This window comes from Phalacrocorax aristotelis, chromosome 5 (assembly GCF_949628215.1).
Source record: "Phalacrocorax aristotelis chromosome 5, bGulAri2.1, whole genome shotgun sequence".
Taxonomy (NCBI): Eukaryota; Metazoa; Chordata; class Aves; order Suliformes; family Phalacrocoracidae; genus Phalacrocorax; species Phalacrocorax aristotelis.
In genome coordinates this window covers 62,745,054-62,765,317 of record NC_134280.1, presented here as the reverse complement: position 1 = coordinate 62,765,317, position 20,264 = coordinate 62,745,054, and the positions used below count along the sequence as shown (strand labels likewise).

The window sequence follows — 20,264 nt, the reverse complement described above, 5'->3', positions numbered from 1 at the left end:
TGCACTTGGAAAAGCTAAACTAATGAATAAAGCTGAACTCAGTCAAGACCAGATAGCGACTGGCAGGCGGAGGAAAGCGTTTGGAAGAATTCTTCAGCGTGGCAAAGTTTCCATTTATGGTGCTTCCCAATCTACGTCCAGGATAGCTCAGCAATTTTGGAAAATTACTTGAGTGAGAGGGAGTTTGACAGTACCCTCCTGGAGACAGTGGGGTAGCAAGTCCGTCTGTGTGGGAGACAGAGCCTTCCCAGGAGCCCCCTCAGAACTGAGGCGTTCTTCCCAACCAGCAAAGGGTTGTAGGTAGGGAGCTGCAAACATACACCACCAATATGCCAGCTTCAGACACGTAAATAAAACTTAAGCACAACAAAACACTGGGAAGAGGATGGAAGCACAAGCGGTACTGTAGGCAGGCAGTTACTTCCTGCCTGACAGAGTACAGCAGACAGACACAGGAAAAGAATATATGCAAGGGAGCAGAACAGGGGGTTTGGTTTGCAGTCCTTGCCTATAGAGGGCTCTGTGAAGTTTTAAATATGTCCTTGCCCAAACAGGTGTAAATCAACAACAGTTCATGCGGAGCAACTGAATCATAACTTGGAAAATAATCAGAAACTTAGTTTAAGTAAGAATTGAAGGGTTTGAATGCATATTTTGCGAAGTAGCGGTGTTGACTTTAATTCAGAGAACTCAAAGTGGACAACTTGCTTCTTTAAAAGCAAAAAAAAAAAAAAATTTAAATGACTGGATTTTTATTTAATCCAGTCTGACAGAGGAAGTTTTAAAAATAAATAAACCTTCCCCAGCAGTATTTGAAACACAAAGCTGCAGACTACGGACTCTGAATATGAATCCGACTTTGCAGAGAGAAATATAAAGGGTAAAACATAAACAGTTACAGGGAGAAATATAGATTTTCTTTACTTGTGATAAGTTAACATATTTATTTAATAAAGTAACAACCTGAGGGTGTTTATCTGCTGTATGCAGTTCCATGTAAATCAGAGTCCTTCTGCTGCCCTATATGTAATTTCTGTGGAATAACTGTTTATAAACTTCTCAAAATCCATTGGCATAGGCCTGACTTGGAGGAGGTTATCTGTGAATCTTCAAACTCCTCTGGTGCAGCTGGAAAAGCTCGTATGTCCCGGGAGAGGAAGAACTGCAATTCGCAACCCTCACCGATTTTAGCAGCTGCAGCGTACGTGAGGTCTCTCAGGTGCCTGGAGGCAATTGCAACCTCTGCTGGAGGATTTCATGCAGCTTACAGCTCCTGTCAGGCACCTGAAGGTAACAAGGATCCTCCTGGGTCACTCACAAAATGTCTGCTCACCATCTGACCCAGCTGCAGTTCAAATTTGGAGGTCAGGCTCCAGCGTCTGAGAAACCATAGACCTCTACCAGCCCAGCAGAAATAGTATCATGGTCCTTGACGGGGTCAAAGCAGCTCCGGCACGCAGCCCACCAGCATCAGACCTGCAGTGGTCTGATATTCTCGGTGCGTTAAAATCTAGTCATCAGAGGTTCTCAGTGAAACTTAAGGGAAAGCAGGTTTCATGGGGACTTTTCTCTAAAGGGCCATCTTCAAAAGAAACAACAGGGATTCTGGCAGCTGGAGGTTTTATGAAAATCTGACACATGTCAGCTGTACATGTTAAAAGGCTGATCAAATGGTTTCATTCCTTTGAGGTTTCATTTCTGCAGCCCCTGTGAAAACACCTTCATCTTCCACACAATCGCTATGGAAAACTAGTAGGGTAGTGACCTATCCTAAGTAACGTACGCTAAGTAACTGTCTGCTGATATATTAGGTTTTTCTTTCTTTACATCTAAGAGAATATTAGGGGAGGAATTAATTTAAAACATGTTCTAAAGCAAGGAACTTGCCAACCTGGCTCCTATCCAAACTGTACTATCTTTACTACCACGCATCTTATGTGGATTGCTCCATCCTCTGCTATTTTCTCTAAGAACTACTATACAGATAACGTATGTGAGAGACTTGCCTAACATCATTCTCCAGCAGTAATCCAACGGGAGCTATATTCCATGCTTTGTTTTCCACCCAAAGAGGAAGAACATTTCTTCTGCCTCTACCATGTTGCGCAGGCAGGGGCTTCAGAGGTCCCTGCACACCTCAGCCAGAGACATGCTCCTGCGGCTGCCAGCTCTCCACAGCAAGACGCGTAAATGCTCACCGTCTGAACGAGACCAAACAGCCATCACAGACTCTACTCTCACGTCTATAATTCATATGCCTATTTCTAAGGATGGGGGGATTGTATTTGGGGATTTGTAGGTGCCAATCACACTTCTGATTAGAAACAGGTCTGCAGAAGCTCATTAAGCAAGCAGGTGTCCTGTCAAAGAAGAGGTATTTAAAAAGAAGATGCTGCACCATTCCCAGAGCAGAAGAGCCTTATCAGCTGCACATGGAGCAATGCTCAGCTGCTGATGCTGGGGACAAGAGCAAATGGAAACAAACTGAAGGGAAAAAAAAAATAATAATTACACATTTTCAGTTTTCCTAGTGCTGTTTTTACCATGGAAATGCAGAACAAATTTAAACCTTAGCATAACTCTAAACCTGCACATATCACCCAGAGAAAATGAGATAATACATTTTAGTCAGTAATACCAGAAAAATCAATTAAAATTAAAAAAAAAAAAAAAAGCCAGACACCTTTGGCCTTGGAAAGTGAATGAAATAGCACTACCAATGGCTGGAAAGCTGGGGGAGGCAATGGATGTTATCAATCCCAGGTTGCTCTTTGCAACTGTAATCTTGCCCCCAAAGATAAATCCTGTATTAGGCTGCCTAAAGTAAACCAGCCTACAGGGGCATTTTGCTTACTTTATAAATAAAACCTAGCTAAAACGTCGTGGTGAAATCCCCTTTCAGTGTAACAGCCTGGGTGAGAAAGCAGCTCTTTCTGCCTCCTGGAGCAGGGCACACACTGGCTCGTGCTTACCTTTTAAAAGCAATTAAAACCGGTATCTGCACGGTGCGAGGCAATTCCAACACGTATGTCACCGCATGCATGTTTGCTTCGCCATCAGCATGTATGGCTCGTCATCTGTCTGCTCTGAACAATAACTGTTAGGTTAGCAGCCTTTTCACTTGTAAATGTAAATATTGTATCTAGAACTCAATATTTGAAATACAAAATACAGTGTTATTAAGACAGAGCTCACACATCAATTCTTGTGTGACTATAATTTGTGAAATGCCTTAGGAGGGGCTTATAAATAAAGTAGAAGGTGTTATTATGAAATACATTTTAACCAAATGCACAGAAATGTCTCGTTCCTATTGAAATCAATAGCAAAACTCCCACTAATTTCAGAGGTAAAAAGAGGAGACCCTTGGAAATTGCTGTGTTACACCAAGCAATACATTACGGCAGATTTCAGTCTTTGTAAGTAATACAGCTCTAGAAGAAGAAAGGGGATGAAAATGGGTGTTAGAGGCTGTTCAGAGCACGCGGAAGGTTTTCATTTCCCACTTATGCAGCTGGTAGCAGTGTCTGGCAAGGCAGCACGTCCCCGCGCAGCCGCACGCAACCCTTTCGCCCGTTTGCAGCGACGCTCCGAGGCCGGTTGGGCGCTGAGGCTGCTCCAGGGCTGGCACCGGTGCTCAGGCGTGGGAGCCCCTGCGCGCTCAGCCCCGCGCCCTGACCCACCCTGGGGAAAAGGCTCTTGACAGGGCTGTGGATGCGACGTGCAGTCCAAGGCTGCCTGTAACCCGCAGAGCCCCCAGCACGCATGGCAGCAGCTCTTCAAGGCAAGCAACGCTCTGGGGACCAAATGCCCTAACTTCTTCCCAATGTGCAGCCAGCCAGGGACTTTTCCCCACCGACTGCCTTCCATAGGGCACAATAACAAGCCAGTGAGCCAGAAATGTCTCCTCTCCACTGCGGCTAGCTAGCCTGTCACCAAAATAAGCTCAAGGTTCATCCGTGCATGCAACAGCTTTATAGCATTGTTGCGACTACAGAGGTGCAGGGCTGTGAAAGGCTGCAGCCCTGCAGCGCAGCCTGCCCTGAAGAAGGCTTCAGAAGGGGCGTAGAGGGCTGGTGATGGCTCGATGGAGGCCACCAGCAGCTGGACCGCAGGCGGTGGAGCTGCAAGGCCGGCAAAACCCAGGAAGGGCAGGGAACATCTACGGGGAGCTGCCCCTGCCCACGTATCGGCACCTGCAGAAGCAGCAGCCACAGCACAAAAGCTCTTGGGGGAGGAAGGGATGGGAAGCTCATTTCCGTTCCTGGGTGCGCAGAAGTTGGCATTTAGATAACAAACTACATTAGTAGGTATAAACACGCTAAGGGGCTATATAAATGCTGGGTTTGTACCTGTAATTAATTGTTCCCAGAATCGATTAGCTCTGCGAGAAGGGACCTGCCTATTGTCATGTTTAATGCAATCTATCCATGTCTCATAAATATATAATGTGCATGTGCATGTCCGATAAAAATACATGTATAATTAAAAATAAAATCCGTGTTTCATTAATATTTGCCAATGGATGGCTTGCAGGTAATTAAAACTGCTTAATGCTGATATAACAAATATACTTGCAACTGACCAGTATCAATTAAAAAGAAAGTTTTTAATCTAATGTTTTTGCACATTTTTGCTTGCTTTGGGCTCTTGATTTTATTAACTATCATCTCATGCTTTGAGCGAAGCTGCTCTTTGTCCCTAAAGGATTCGGAGTTTACGTGCATTTAATCTCGTCTGCAGTGTCGCGACTACCTCAGCACCACAACTCTGCTACTCCAAGTTTACAGTGACGTGTTATCTGCAGTGACAGATACGCCGAAAGGAAAACATAACCAGCCTAGATAGTATCTGTGCTTTACAAAGGCTGCTTGTGATGCCTGTGCTTTGACTCAAAACTCCCCGCGCATTGGCTTTTTAATCATGAGATCCCTTTTTCAGCACAGCATCGCAAGTAACAACTGCACCACAATGAGCCAGCTTCACAGATATGGGAATGTTTAGATTTCCCTGCCAGTGACTAAAGGCCTTTAGCTTTCACTAGCCAGTCCCAGCTCGCATTGTTGTTGCCTGTTGATTTGTCTTCTCTCATTATTCCTTGACATGCAGCTCTCCACCCACGCCCACACTAACAACCCTCACACAAAGCGCATTGAGGTATTAACCAGGTTACAAGTTCAATGGAAAATTACACTAAGATTGTGCTGTGTGGCAATATAAAGGGATGGTATTCACTCTCCCAAAGAGCCTGTTAAAAACACAGCTGGGTTTGGGGTTTTTTTTTTTTTTCTTTTTAAGCATCCTAACAAAAACAATTTTTAGAAGTCAGGCATGCATATTTGTGCGTCTATGCGTCTATACGTACTTTATGTATAATTAAAACAGATAGACACAGGCGTGCATCGCGTCTCCACCCCTGACTGGCATGATGCAAACTCCCCGCTGGAAATTCTGCTGGATTCTGGAGTTCATTTAGAACATCCCCAGAAACCCAAGCTAAATAAACAACCTCCTCCTGCTCTCAGCTGCAATTCAATACGTGAACCTATCTTCTTTTTGTTAGCCCAAATTACAGGCTGGTGGAAGTGCTGAAAGTCTGTAAAAACGTTTCTTAAGAATCCCTCCTTATTGCAAACTGAAAATAAATTCAAAATAAAACTTAATGAGATTAACCTAACACAGTAACAAAATTTGCAACACCACACTATAAGGTTAAAAAGAAAATAGTATAATAAAGGAAATACAAAGGCTTTGGCATGGTTTTTACAATCAACAATGGTTAATTTTGATATGTAGTTGTGAACAACTTCAAAACACTTAAGTTTAAAACTCTTGCAAGCACTTTTAATTGATTAGGAATGAATTCTAGATGCACAAAAATGATTGGACTGTGAACAGTAGTACAACTATATCTAAGAACAATTAACTCTTGCCGACCAAAAAGAAACGTATGATGCATGAAAATGTGTATAAAACATCTATAGAATATTCTTGTCAAATATAAATGAAATTAACTTTATTATAGAAATCATTCTGGGAGATTTCTAGGGAAGACAAATACTTACATTTCGACATAAAACAAATTGGATTATATCGAAGACACAATCTACCTTTTATCTATCAAACTCCTTTCTCCGTCGAAGTTCTCTCTTAACCCCTGTTTGCACATAGCTTCAGCCGTTAACAACCTTTGGAAATACCAACAGATATTTTTCTTACATAAATCTAGTGCGTATTGTTCCAGGTTTAATTATATGCAATGGAATGATACAAACTTGGAACATCAATCCATAATCTATGAACAGATTGGTAGAAGTATTCGATATATCTTGATAAAACTCTTAAATTCGTGGCAAAGCTTGTTGATCATGGCTTCTTTTTTTTTTTTCCTTTTCTTTTTTTTAAACAACTTCATGACCAACACAGATCAAACATCCATCCAGTCTACATTGTTCTTTTTTTTTTTTTCATTATAACATACAAATGCCCATTTACAAATAATACACCAAAATGAATAAAAGTTTGGATACCAAAATGAAGATTTGTTCCAACTGATATAATGCCTTCAGTGTACAAAGGTCCATGTGAAAGTCTTTTCCATGTGTTACAGCGTAGGGCACAGTTGCAGTACAGAAGTACTCTGAGAGCCATTCTTCCTTTATAAAATACTGCTGAACATCCAACTGTTGTCCATATAGTCATTTACGGAATTAACACATGTTTTACTGTAATCTTGGCCAGTATTGAGACATATCAGGTTCACTGCCAGGAACTTGCACCGGAACTGACACTCCAGGGGAAATGAGACCTGAAAATTGAGGGGGAAATGGATATTTTAGCATTTCTATACACAGCACAACTTTTGCTTTACAGTTTCATAGATTTGTGCTTTTATTACGGTAAGTATTAAACCTTGCCATCTACCAGCCTGCAGAACCAGGTGTGAGGGGCTATATTTTAAAAACCTATGCGCATCTCACTGATTTGTTGTTATAAATAAACTGTCATGCTTTGAGATATATGCCAGAGCCTCGGCTCATTTGTATCAATTGGGAATTCAGCCCAAAACACACTGAACATTTATATTCTTTTTAAATGTGTCTGGCTTGGTCCTGCTTATGCTGACCCTTTTTTACCCTATTTTGCCTTCCTCTACCCCTTTGGCAGCAGCTTAAAAAGCACATTTTCTGCTCTAGCCCAAAAGGTTATACATCTTTGTCTTCTGCCCAGTTTGGCAGCTACTAAACCCAACAGAGAACCCTCTCCCCAGTGATGAGGAGAGACTTCTCCCAGCAAATACATGCGAGAAACCGGATGGCCGGAGCAAGGAAGCCATGCTGGCAGAGAGGTGGGGGAAGGACGGGGCCACTCACCTGTGGAAGTGGTGCCAGAGGTGCCCATCGGCTGGCTGTTCATGTGTGTCTGCATGTGAGGAGGGGTGTATGTATCATAGCTCCGTCCATTCACCGATGGACTGGTGGGCAGCATGCAAGAGTAGGAGGAGGTCTGGCTGGGTACCGGGGGCTATGGGAGCAAAGGACAAAACAGCATTAAGTATCAGCCAAGGTAAACACCACATTACTTTCTTCTGGATGGATGTGCCAGCCCTCAGGAGCAGCGTGCATGAGGAAAAATGAGCTTCAGTTTCAAATTCAGGGACCCCGGAGTAAATCCCTCTTCAGGAGCTCAACCAAGCAGCCTCTTCCCCGAGGTTTTTGGTCTACAGAAACAATGTAGACAGGCACCGGTACCTTTTCAGACATGCTTGGTGAGCAGATCCCTACATCTAGATGCTAACGAAGGCACTACATACCTAAGCCAAGGAACCAAACCCCTTGTTTGTGCTAATGTAGAAGAAAGATGTCTCCTGCCATTTGCAGCCACAGAGAGACCGAGCAGGACTGGCATCTTACCTTGCATTTGGTGGGGTAACTAAAAACTATTAGCAGCGTAGCTAAAAATTACTCCACTGAGGCACACAGGCTGGTCCTGCATCTGCGAGCATGTTGCACATATGCAGAGATGATATATGTGTTTGGAGTGACCGAGGCTCTGAAGAGCTGCAGTCACCCCAAATCCATGCCAGCAGCATCCCAGGAGACCAGACATCTCCATTTACCTAAACACCAATCCTTAAAACTCCATCTGCTGGGGGCGGGGGGGGCGGGGGGAAGCTGGGGGCAGGGGGTGAGGGATGGCACAGTGCTGGGGAGGGACCAAGCAGGGGCATCTCCCGCTCTAGAGTGCCACGTGAGTGGAGACCAGTGTAGCCCTGACACAGGGAGGCAGCGGGGGAGCAGGAAGCAGGATGAATAATTCCCGCTCCAAGCGGACAAGACTCAACATGTCTGCACATATTTCCTCCATCCACATGCTCCCAACACACACCATCTCCAAAAATACTGACAGCCTTGCTCGCTAAGCACACACGCTGTGTTCCGGGAGAACCAGCAACTCGCCCCAAGTCCGCAGGTAGATGCCGACTGTTCGGCTGCCAAATCTCTGGCTCTGTCATCGTGTGGCCATCACGTCGTGGTGGCCACGTAGGCAGGGCTTTCCAGAGCAGCTCACACATGCTAGGTCCCTGCCCAGGTGCCCAGCAGTGAACCAGGGTCCTCCCGCTTCCCCAAGGGTCCCCTCTCCCGTATCAGCCTTTTGATCTTTAGTCATCTGCTGTCAGCCCGCTGCCGGGAACGGCACCGCCAGCCTCCAACGTCACAGAATAGCGACCTAACCAACGTCATTTCTTTCTGCAGACTTGTGAGACTCTAACTTTATTTGGTTAATTTTGGTTCAGCAATTAGTAACATAGTAATTGCCGCAGCGAAGGAGTCAGGCTTTCTAATCTGCTCGCCTGTCTCCAGCAATGGTCAATGCTGTGTGCCTCAGACAAAGCTGTAAAACTCCCGTAATTGGCCAGCACCTTCCTAGGCCAACCCCACCATTAAAAAAGGAGGAATTTTGCATCTGAAAGGTCTATAGAAACAAACCCCAAAGGAACAGATTTCTTCCTAACCCAGCTGGTGATCAGCTAATGCTTTCAGGCATGAGGATTGACAGCTCTTGCAATTCTGGCTTAGCTGGCATAACCACTGATGCTAATCACATCCTTCCCTCTCTCAGGTGTTCCTAATGTGATGTGCTGCTACCACATTACCTACGCCGAGAGGGTCAGATGCCCCCAGCAGTGTACTCGGACAGCAATTTCCACAATACTGCACCAGTGAGTTCCATAGGTTAACCATGGGGGGTTGGGTTTGTTTTGGGGTTTTTTTCCCCCAAAAAAGGGTTTTTCGTCCCAGGTTTGTAATTTTGAGGACCTTTCTTTTAAAATTTGGGAAAAGGGCTTTTCAAAGCGCTGAGACTTGCAGTACCCTTTCCTTTGGGATTCTCCCAAAACAGGGCATCTTTGCAGAGGCCAGGGAAGCCTTTGGTGCCAGTTTCCCTGCAGCATGGTTTGGGTCCATAACTCCCCGTCTTGGGGAGGAAGAGCCACTGCACACCCCAGGGACTGCCAAGTCCCAAGGGAGCATCATGCCATGGTGTCGGCGCTGGACTTACTTGCATAGGCAGGTTGTTGGCCATGGTGAAGCTAGGCATGGGCGGCAGCGCGCTGTACGTGTTTGTGAGCGCCGTGTCCGTTCTGCCCAACATGGAACCTGATGTGAAAGAGGAAACTATAATAGAATAGACAGATAGATGAACACATTAGTTTAACCACAATTACAGTCAGCAATACAGCCTCAGAGTCTCATTTTCCCAAGAGGACGGATGAACGTGAACAGGTCAGTGGCATTACCGGGGGTGGTCGGTTGTGGGATCGGCTGGTAAACGCTTGTGCTGAAACTACTACTGATGGGAATGTGGCTGGGAGTGTTGCTGGCTTGTCTTCGCTGGTTCCTCAGCTTCTCTTCCCTTCTCCACTTGGCCCTTCTGTTAGAAAACCACACCTGCAAATACAGCGTTTGAGGGACATGAGTGACCTTACAAGGACTAGAGGTGCGGGGCCTCCCCCTTGTAACTCAAGGACATGCTGACAGAAAGCTGGCTTGCAGCATAGCAAAGCAACATGTGAAAGCAAACCCCAGCTGCTGTTATTTTCATGGAGGAGGACATGGACAAATACCCACTCATAAATAGGGGCTGCCCTGTGCTTTGAGAAGCCAGGAATAACAATATTAGAATAGTAGTAGTAAAAATAATAATAGTTGTAATCACACAGCAACTCAGTACCTGTATCCTTGCTTCAGGCAGGTCTATTTTAGCAGCTAGTCTCTCTCTTGCAAACACATCAGGATAGTGGGTCCTCTCAAATTCTGCAGAAGGAAATATTATTGTGTTAGTTGCAAAGAGTTAATGTGGCCAACTGTAAAGTCAGAGTCGTTCCTGCACTGCCTATGCTCTGAATGCTCTTAAGAAACATCATTGTAGAGGCAAAGCTGAGCTTTGTGTGTGTGTGTTAGGAAGAAGGATGCCTTGCCTGCTGGGGGATATTGCTAAGGGGATATAGGGAGGCTTGGGTGCAGTGCTGCATCTTTCAAGAAGCAGTGAGGGCTTCTGCCTCGGCTGAGGGGGTCCCCAAGGCAGCTCTGACCCTGTCACCAAGAAGCGAAATGGCACGTCGCTAAATAACAGCGGAAAATAATATCCGCAGCAGGTCAGAGGCGAGGTGCGCCCAGGCCGGTCAGGGAAAAGGGCACCTGCTCCCAGCCCCGGGCGGCAGCAGCGCTGCGGATGGGAATAAGCATGGGGGCAGGAACAGAGAGCTGCTGCCAGCCCCAGCTGCCTGCCCTCGCCTTCCCAGCGTACGGCAATGTGGCCCGGCCTGGGACACAGCACAGTCGGCAGGAGGAGATTTATCCCCCGCGAGAGGAGCCCGGGGTGCAACACCGGTGTTTCAGTATGATCTGTGCCCTGAGTACATTCCCTTTGAAAACCTCTTAACAGCCTATCAGTGCATACCACAGCCATCGATGACTATTTGGAGCTCAGTGAATAAAAGAGCATGGAGAGAGCCACAGACTTAGAATATATACGTATATATATGAGGCATGTGAACGCCATGTTTCTGTTCAGCTCTTAATATAGCCAGGGCACATCTTGCTTTTCTCTTCTACTTCAGCTGTAGGAAAATGTCACTCACCTTTCTCAAGGGCCTCGATTTGCTCTTGGGTAAAGGATGTCCTATTTCTCTGCAGCTTTCTTTTCAGCTGGAGTCTCATTTGGGCCTCGTCTGAATCTTCTCCATTAGAGCTGATGGAGTTAGTGTTTTCCCCTCCTCCCTCCTGTTGCGGACAGCCATCTGCGGAACGGAGAGTCAGAAAGTGAAGTGCAGGTACCCTTGTTTTAAGATCCCTATCAGAGAAATAACGCGATGGGGAACAGGTTCGGCCATGTTTGCTGACACCCTCCCTTACAAACGTCTCCAGTATCACAGAAACGTTGCGCTAATGACATGGGTAACACAGAAACATTTCAGTTTCCAGCATTATCATAAACATTGGAGATGAGGAATTACAATCGCCCGGTCTTAATTTCATTTTGTTTTTCCTCTGGAATAAAACCCACATGCAAATACTTTCCTCTGAAAGCGATTCTTTCCATGAATCGCTGCTGAAGTGCCATGGCAGTCTTCTCCGTCTGCTGCATTTATTTACCTATTGCTATATTTAAAATAGTGATGTTCAGTATTTCAGATTATCTATAATCAGTAATTCCTATCTAATCAATTAGATGTTGATAGGTTTGCAGAAAATGCTATTAAGAAACCAAACCAAGCTTGTAATCTTTTTTAAAAAATATTTATCCAGTTTTTATTTGAATTCTGCACAGTCAATTTCATTTTAAAGGTTGTGAATTTAGAAGTGCCTGCATTGTTCTGCAGTTTTATTCAACTATTGTATGAGTGTGCATTGCCTTGACACCTATTACTGAGCACAGCTGTAATTATATCATCACCAAGAACAGGCTATAATTGCTGAAAATGGAATTTTATATTTAGATAAAAGGACTGTCCATTCTTTGTAATGTGTTGCACCAGAGAAAAGTAAGATTTCTTTTAAAATTTTAACATGTAATTTTAAAAGAAATAGTAGCGAGTTCACCAACTAGCTAAATACACTATTCTGCAGCTGAACATTTGGCATATCATTTAAGCGGTACATTTGTAATTAGGGCACTTCCACCACTTTTAATGTAATTTCTGTCATTAAACAGGGGAAAGTTTCATTGTGCTCTCCTTTCGGGCAGTCGCAAGGATGCGCCCCGGGCCTGGCCGGCGTTGTGGGGCGCAGAGACACCCCAGGCCGCCGTGGGCAACCGAAGCGGACTCTTCTGTCGAGGCAGGGAAGGCGGTGTCCCTAAATTAGCTCTCCCTTTCCTTTCAAAGCATATTTTTTGAAGCGTTTTGATGTCGCATAAAGGGGGAGATGGGACGAGGGACGCATGGGCTACTTATGCTAATTCCCTTGAAAAGTTACGCCAAAAATAAATAGCGACACTCCCGCTACATCCTTTAAATATTGTGGGAAATCAACTTTAAAGTAATATCATTTATAATCGGGGAACAATAGCCCCGGCCTTCAAAGCTCGGGGGGAATTGTGACAGGATCTGGTGGGACCCTTTCAACCACTTTGAAATGTTTTAAAACCCGAACTTTCTCCCCCATTTAAACACAGGGATTCAGCGGCCGTGGTCACCATATGGGCGGCCGCAGCCCCATTGAGGCGGCCGGCGGCGGGTGAATAGCCGGGGGGGCGGGGGGGGGCTGCCTTTCAGGGCACACAAAGCCGCCGGGCCCGGGGAGAGCCGCCGCGGCGGGGCAGCGCCCGGCCAAGCGCTGGTGGCAGCGCCGGGGGCCGCGCCCGCCCGCTGCGGGGGCCGCCGCTCACCTCCGCCACCGCCCTCATCCATCACTGTCCGCGGGGCCGGCGGGGCCGGGCACCGGCACCGGCACCGCACCGCGCGGCACCCCGCGGTCGGGGGGCGAGGGGCAGGAGCCGCCCCGAGGCGGCGGGGATGGCCGCCCGCCCCGTCGGGGCTCGGCAGCCCGCCCGGCCTCCGCCGGGGAGCGGGGGCACCGCCGGGCCGCGCCCGCCCTGCCCTGCCCTGCCCGGGGCCAGCCCGGACCGGGCGCCCGCCTCGACCACCCACCCCACCCCAGCCAACCCCTCCTGGGTTTTAAACTTTGGAAGCCGCGTTTTTCGCAACCGCGTCTCGGCGCGCTCCCCGCCTCCCCCCGAACCGGGAGCTTTACACCCAGCTACAGGTTTCACCTAGGTTAAACCCCTTAAGATTATTTAAACCCCCGCGCCAGACAATTAGGATACCTTCTTTTTAGAAGCCCCCCCTCTTATTTTTTTTTTTTTTAAAAAGCCCCTAAAAAAGCGATCTCAATAGGGCTGTTCCACCTTCCAGACCTAATCCGTAAGAAAGCGAGTGAATGTCCGTCCCTATTATCCTATAGCCAGACCATCTGACGCTGGGTATAGGATTTGTTTCCTGGAAGAAAAAAAAAAAAAAAGAAAAAGGAAAAAAAAAAAAGACGCTGGGAAATAAAATCATTCCTTAGTTTCTTAGTGTCTTAATCAGTGAGGCGGAAAACAAGCAAAAAAAGATAGCAAACCAATTGCGGCACCTCTCAGCTATAGAGATGGGATCAAAACATTGTAGCATCTGTTGAAAGAGAAAGTGTCTAAATCCTATAGAAGGCTTTAGTCTTATGAGGGGGGGGGAGGGGGGAGAAAGATAAGAAACAGTGTCTCGGTGATCCCTAAAACCACTAAATCACTGGAGAATTTCTCCCGGATAGAGATGTCTCTTTTTGTTCTGTCAGCCCTCATGTATCCATTATTTTATTCACTGCTGCATGGCGTTTATCAGATTGAGACCATATTTGTACCCCTCTGAGACCTAACCTCGCCTTATGCTTTTTGAGTAATGGACTCTTAAAATCCAGTAACATACCCCTGCAAGGGAAAAACATCAGAGGGAGCATGAATATTCCAGAGGAAATCCATTTTATTAATTTTAATTTTGCCATGCGGATGTTCTAAGCGCCTGCCTGCCTCCCCCTCGCCTCTCCTGCCCACGCACACACGCACCCCCGGCCCGGGGCGGCCCGGCCCGGCCCCGCTCCGCACCGCTTGCAATTTGGGAGAGGGCTCCCAGGCTCCCTCCGCCCCGCACGCTCCCGCCCGGGACCCGCGCTCCTCCGCGGACTCTGCGCTGCTCTCCGCGCCACGGGGCGGGTCACCGCAAGCCCCCAGCAGCCCCACCGACCCCACGCACCCCGTGCTGGGGCAGCCAAGGGCCGCCTGGGCCCCAGGTGTGCCCGCACCGCGCCGCTCCGCACCCGCGCACACCGCGCAGGGCTGGCCCGGGGACACCGCTCTGCGGCAGGAGGGCAGGCGGGGGGCGCCCTCAGTGCCCCCATTGAACGCTTTTTCAAAATAAAAAAATAAAAAAACACCAAACCAAAACCAAAACAAAACAACCCGGCGGGCCGGAGGTCGGCCGGGCCCTTTGGACCTGCACGGGCGGAACCTGCGCTCCCCTCCGCCGCCGCGGTTCGGCTCTCGGCTGCGGGCCGAGGAGGGCCGGGGAGCCCCGGGGAGCGGCGGGCCGGGCCGGGGCGCTGGCAGCGGGGCGGACGGCCGCAGGTAGGGGCCAGCCGGCGGGGTCCGGCCCCGCTCCCGGGGGGACATCGGGCACACGGAAAATTGGGGGGGGGGGAAGGCCAAAGTGGGGGTGGGAGGAAGCCAGGGCTCCGCTCTATCTTTCTAGTGTCCTTCATAGATTGTTTTCTTCTCTTAAAACTGACATGTCTAATTGGCAAGCGGTGCCATATCGTGTCCAGAGGTCTCCTGTGGAACATTTCTACAGCTGTCTCCTTCAACTAGACGCTTATTCATGTCGCCTTAATGAGAAACAAAACGATCTCTAATGAGCAATTACATAGCGACAGAATTGTTCCCATAACAAATTCTTGCGTGTGACAGAAACATCCTTTGTACCAGATATTCCGCACACTGTTACCGATTTTTTTTTTCCTTGCGGGGTGAAAACAAAAAGCAGGTTGTTGTACACATACACCTCTTCTAAAGGAGTGACCACAGCCAGGGAGAGAGCCGAGCCTCAACAGAGCCCGCATTCAAAAAGAAGCCATTAACCATCTTAAGTATGTAACGTAACATCCCATTATCCTTCATATTATCCCCTTGTCATTCCTACAACAAATACCTATTAATCTTCAGGATAAACAGTTTCCTATATTTACAAAGTTGTTTCGGGTCCGTGAGGAGGAGCTATAATCAGCCCTACGGAGACAGCTACCGATCCCCCGCCTTGCGAGACCCCATGGCAGCGAGCGGGAGCCCCAATTACCGGGCTGGCGGGCGAGGTTAAGGATCGGCGCCGATCCCGCCCGGCTGCCGGTACCGCGGCTCGGCCGGCGGCCGCTGGGGCTCCCCCGCCGGGACGGGGACGGGACTCGGAGCCCGCCGGGCCCCGCCACCCGCCTGCCCGGGGAGGCGGCGGCACGGACGCCCTCGGACGCCCTCCGGAGAAGATCGCCCGCCGCCCTGAGCACGGGGAGAGGGCGAGGGGACCCGCGGCGGAGCCACCTCCGCCGGGCGAGGCCGAGCCGCCCCGGGCCGGGAGCGGCGGCCGGGCTGCGCCTTACCTTGGGCGGGCTGCCCGGGTACCGAGGTGCCGGGGTACCAGCCGGGCCGGGTGCCCCAGGTCCCCGTCTGCCCGTTCAGCATCCTTAGCTTGTCGTACATCCCGTCGGCACCCATCTGTTGCTTTTCGCTAGCCAGGTTGCGTAGGACTCTGTTTATCGACGACACCTGGAAGGCAAAGGACAGGAAAGGCAATGGTAGTGCGGTAGCGCGCTCCCCGCGAGCCACCCGCGCAACCCCCGCGCCCCTCCGCGCCCCGGGCTGCTCGACCTAGGCGCAAGTCAGGGGTTCCCCGAGCGCCGGCTGCGCGCTGCGGCCGTGCCGCCGTGTCCCCGACTCGCTCACTGCCGGTGGTGGTGGTGCAAACAAACAAACAAACCACGGGGCGGGTGGGAAAGAAAAAAAAAAAAGAGAGAAAAAAAAAAAAAAAGAAAAAAAAAGCCCCAAACCCAACCCTGCAAAACCAGAGTGATGGCTTCGACTGATGCTCGCGGTCCTGAGGCGCCAGGCGCAGGGGTGACCCGCATATTTTTATTTATTTTTTTTTCCCCTCCTTAAAGGCATTTGTCAGATTCTGTATGAAAAAAATGCGTCTGACCCTGCCACATGCAAATGATGTGAACCTGCTATCCTCTCATCTGATATCAAAACAAAGAAAGCAGAGGCTCGCTACGGCTACCCAGCATTGTACACAGCACACAGGAAGGTTTTTTTCATGAACTTACACTGGGTATATTATCGTTGGTACAGACCCCCTCTGATAGTAATCTGTCTCGAATCTCCCACGCAAAGATGGAGGGGCACTCTCGTTTATACTGCGCTATTTTGCTTACAACTTCTGGAGTCGCTACTCTCGGTTTACTACCTCCGATTGCCCTGGGTCTGATGGAGCCAGTTTCGTAATACCTGCCCAAAATTTTACTCACACATCCATTCGACACCTGGATAGGGAAGCGGACAGAAAATCACATTATTAATAATTTCAAGACAAAAATAAAATTGTTTAAGTATGCATTAAACAATGACAAGCTTACGTTTTGATTGTCCAGCACTTGGACTTTTGCATCTGCATGGGTCTATAACACAAAAATATACCTTAAATGGTATGAGAACTTACTTAGAGAGTCTTTTTTTTCTTTAAAAAAAAAAAAAAACATTCGTGGCCCTATCGTCTACAAATGTGATACTTTCAAAACATTTGGGAAAAAAATCTGGTCAAAACGTAATTCTTTTAGTATTAATGTTAAAATACGCCTTAAATGCGAACAATAGCTAAGCCAGACTAGTCTCCATCGTCCTCACTGCTCTTAACCAGAGAACGTGCGGGGGACAGGGCGAGCGAGGGGTTATCAAGACCTACATTTACAATGTACCCCTGAGCTGCGCCAGATCGCGTTAGTGTCCGTAAAGACAGAATCCGGGCTAAAACAGCGTGGCTTTGAGGGGGTTTGTTTGTTGTTTTGGGTGGTTTTTTGGGTTCCTTTTTAATCTTTTTTTTTTCCTCGCTTTTTTTGGAAGAAGAAAAAAAAGGTAAAAATAAAAAAAGCAGTAAGCCACGCCAAATGCATACAAATCTCACAAAATCATAAGTAAATGGGGGAGGGGGGGAAGGAGGAAGGAGAAGAAACTGAAATTATGCCGAGCCGTATAATTCAGTTTATTACAGCGAACTAACTGTAACGGGGGTGCGGGTTATCACCGGACGGAAATAAAGGGAACAAAAAAAAAATGTAAAAGCTTTTATAAAGTAGAGAGATATATATACGCGTAGAAAGGTCTATTTGCAGCAACAATCGAGATAAGCAGATGGATCGTTTTATTAGGCTGGAAGGCGGGTGGTGGCGGTGGCGGTGGCGGTGGCGGTGGGTGGGTGGGTGGGTGTGGGGGGGTCGGCAATTAGCGCCCGGGCGGCCAGCGGTGGACAAAGCGGCTCTGGAGCGGAGCGGAGCGGAGCGGTGGGAGGACGGGGGGCGCCGCCGCCTTCACCTGCAGGATCCGGGAGATGTCGCAGGGCCGGGCGCCGCTGTGGGCGAGTTCCACGATCTTCTGCCGCGTGGAGTCGGGCAGCGGCCTCCCGTTGACGAACACCCCGCCGAGCTGGTTCACGCCGCTGTGACCTGCGGGAAGCACAGCGCCCACCATAGCACCCTCCGCTCCCGCCCGCCCCACGCGCGCAGACCCCGCGGAGCCGGCCGGCGCGCCGCTCCTGTCCGCGCCCCGCCGCGCAGCACCGCGCAGCGCCGCCGCCCCGCTCCGCTCCGCCCGCTCAGGGGCCACCGCGCCCGGCCCCTGCCCCGGCGCCGTCCTCGCCCGCCGCTCCCCGGGAGCCCCCGCGGCTCCGAAGGCGCCCACGCCAGCACTCCCCGCCTGCAAAACGCGCGGCAGCGGCGAGCCCCCAAACCCAGCCCAAAAGCCCAGAATATTCCGGGCTGGATCGCCTTGGGTCGCTTCCTCGCTTTGCCCCTTTTTTTTTTTTTGTTTGTTTGTTTTCCTCCTTTTCCTCCTCACCAAAAAAAAAAATACCCCAAACCCCATCGCCAACCAAGCCTGCCTGCATCCGCACAGCCGCAGCTCGCTTCGCCAAAAGCAAGGCGAGAGGCTGCCTCGGCAATGCCCAACCTGAAGCTCCAGGCTTTGGAGGAAGTCTCCCTGGAGAAGCTCTGCTCTACGCGCGCTCCGCTCTCCTCTCTTTGGAGCCTCCTGATAAATTGACTCCAAGAGCCCAGGCTTCTTAGCAATAAATAAGCTCCAAATATAGAAGAGGGGGAAAATATGATGAGCCTCTCTGACATTTGTCTTTAAAATAAAACTAGCTGCACGTCAAGTTTGAGCTTAATTTCTGGAAATAGGCGGAAGTCGCCCCGGATCATGCATGGAAGGCTAATTGAAAAGATCAGTTGGAGCACTTGTGGCAGGCGTGTCACTTTATGACAGTACTCTGCTTTTGAAAATTGCATCGTCACGACAAATAGTAGCATGATAAAACGACCCTTTCTGTCCGCATTTGGATATCACTCAGACTAGATTGAACTCTACTCGCTCTCCCTCGGAGGGAGGCTGCGGTTTGAGGTAGCCGGGGGGCTCTGCGCGGACACAACCGAGGGGGCGCGCTCCCCGCGCAATGGATTCAAAGTGACACCGGGGCTGGGGAATTTGCCGCCCCGGCCCGGCAGCGCACCCGGCGCTGCGCCTTGCGCTTCCCAGCGCGGGGAGAGGAGCTCCGCGTCCCTCCCCGCCTGCGCCCCGGGGGGCGGCACGGCTCCGGGCGCCGGGGGGCGGCCGGGGGGCGCAGTCCCGGACCCCCCCGGGCCCCCCCGGCCCCGCCAATGCGTGCGGGGAGCCCATTTCGGGGGGGCGGGGGGGCCTGGAGGGGGGGGCTCGCCGACATAAAAAATGGCAGCGGGGAAAGCAAAATCAAAGTTTCACTTAAAAGGTTAAGCCTTAATCATTATATAATTTCCCTGGAGAGCGGTGTAGATCTCGCCCAGTGGCAATGATTATGCGCCTTGTATTCTATTGCTAGTCATCTAATAGGAAAACATATGGTGTCAATTTGGATGCTCTGCACCATATACACCCAGGAGTTATTAACACAAAGCCTGAAGAGCCCGCCGCGACCTTTAAACAAAATAAAGGCTTCACCCGAATGATATCTTTTCTGCGTTTTGCAGTGGCGATCCCAAACGGCCAAGTGAAGGCATTTCCCCATTACCATAAGCCCTCGGCACGCCACGGCCAAGGGCAGCCGCCGCCGTCCCTGCGAGGCACAGGTAATGCCCTCCCCGGGCTGCCGAGGCTCATTTTTTTCCTTCTTCTCATTTCTTTTCTCGTTTTTTTAAAGTATGAAAATACACCTCACAGACAGGCACGCAGCGCCCCCCCCCCCAACCAAAACAACAACAACAACAAACCAAGCTCAAAACCAAACCACAACAAAAAAAAACAACAAAAAAACCAGCTCCACCCGAGCTTTTCTGAGAAACCCCCAAAACCTGTGGTTTTCCCGGTGCTCTTCACACGGGGCGACAAGTTATTAACCGGTCTAACGGGGCCGCGCAACTCGGCCTACGCTCCCTGCCGCCGCTACACACGCAAAAGAAGCGCAGCCCCCGCGCAGGAGCGCCGCGGGGTTGCGCGACCTCGTAAAATCGCGACGGCCGTGATTTTGCGAGGTCGCGCAACCCCGCGGCGCTCCGGCATGGAGCCCATCCCGCGGAAGATCCGCGTCCCGAGAAGATGGGGGCCTGCTCCGGGCTAGCTGGGACCTGACCCCCGGTGTCCCCCCACCCCGATCTCCGCGCAGCCCCTTCTGCCGGCGCGCAGGGAGAGGCCGCTTCTCACCACCCGCGGGTCCGCGCGTTACCGCATTGTGCCTTGCCCCTCTGAAAGGCGCGCAGGCCCATCGGCGAGGTCTTAAACAACATCAGCAACAACAACAAAAGGCAAGAATAAATATTAATAATCCACAAAAGGCAGCGGAATCGGGAAGCAAATAAAACCAGGAGGTGGTGGGGAACCGCACCTAGCACGGGGGTGGATTTTCCCTGCCCAGCTCCCACTGTGGAGCGGGTGGGGACACACGC

General features: G+C 49.7%; 1 protein-coding gene across 2 annotated transcripts; it reads right to left on the bottom strand.

The window, feature by feature from the left end:
• Positions 1 to 4,210: 4,210 nt before the first annotated feature.
• On the bottom strand, positions 4,211 to 18,359 carry PAX6 (paired box 6). Of its 2 annotated transcripts, XM_075094920.1 has the most exons (10): positions 18,301 to 18,359; positions 17,668 to 17,798; positions 16,407 to 16,622; positions 15,684 to 15,849; positions 11,144 to 11,302; positions 10,234 to 10,316; positions 9,800 to 9,950; positions 9,562 to 9,677; positions 7,374 to 7,524; positions 4,211 to 6,808 (listed from the first exon to the last, which is right to left on the bottom strand). In XM_075094920.1, the coding sequence occupies exons 4-10, from the start codon at positions 15,796 to 15,798 to the stop codon at positions 6,723 to 6,725; spliced, it is 861 nt and encodes a 286-aa protein (XP_074951021.1). In that variant the 5' UTR covers positions 15,799 to 15,849; positions 16,407 to 16,622; positions 17,668 to 17,798; positions 18,301 to 18,359; the 3' UTR covers positions 4,211 to 6,722. The 2 variants fall into 2 exon arrangements, with proteins under 2 accessions (XP_074951021.1, XP_074951022.1); XM_075094921.1 differs by lacking the exons at positions 17,668 to 17,798; positions 18,301 to 18,359 and having other exon boundaries at positions 6,568 to 6,808; positions 9,562 to 9,659; positions 16,407 to 16,490.
• Between the last annotated feature and the right edge of the window lie 1,905 nt (positions 18,360 to 20,264).

Coding starts and splice junctions, on each gene's coding strand:
- PAX6 (XM_075094920.1), bottom strand. CDS start 15,798: ATGGGTGCCGACGGGATGTACGACAAGCTAAGGATGCTGAACGGGCAG. Junction 9,951..10,233: donor TGCCTGAAGCAAGGATACAG/GTACTGAGTTGC, acceptor CTGTATTTGCAG/GTGTGGTTTTCTAACAGAAG. Junction 7,525..9,561: donor CCAACAACCTGCCTATGCAA/GTAAGTCCAGCG, acceptor TTGCTCCCATAG/CCCCCGGTACCCAGCCAGAC.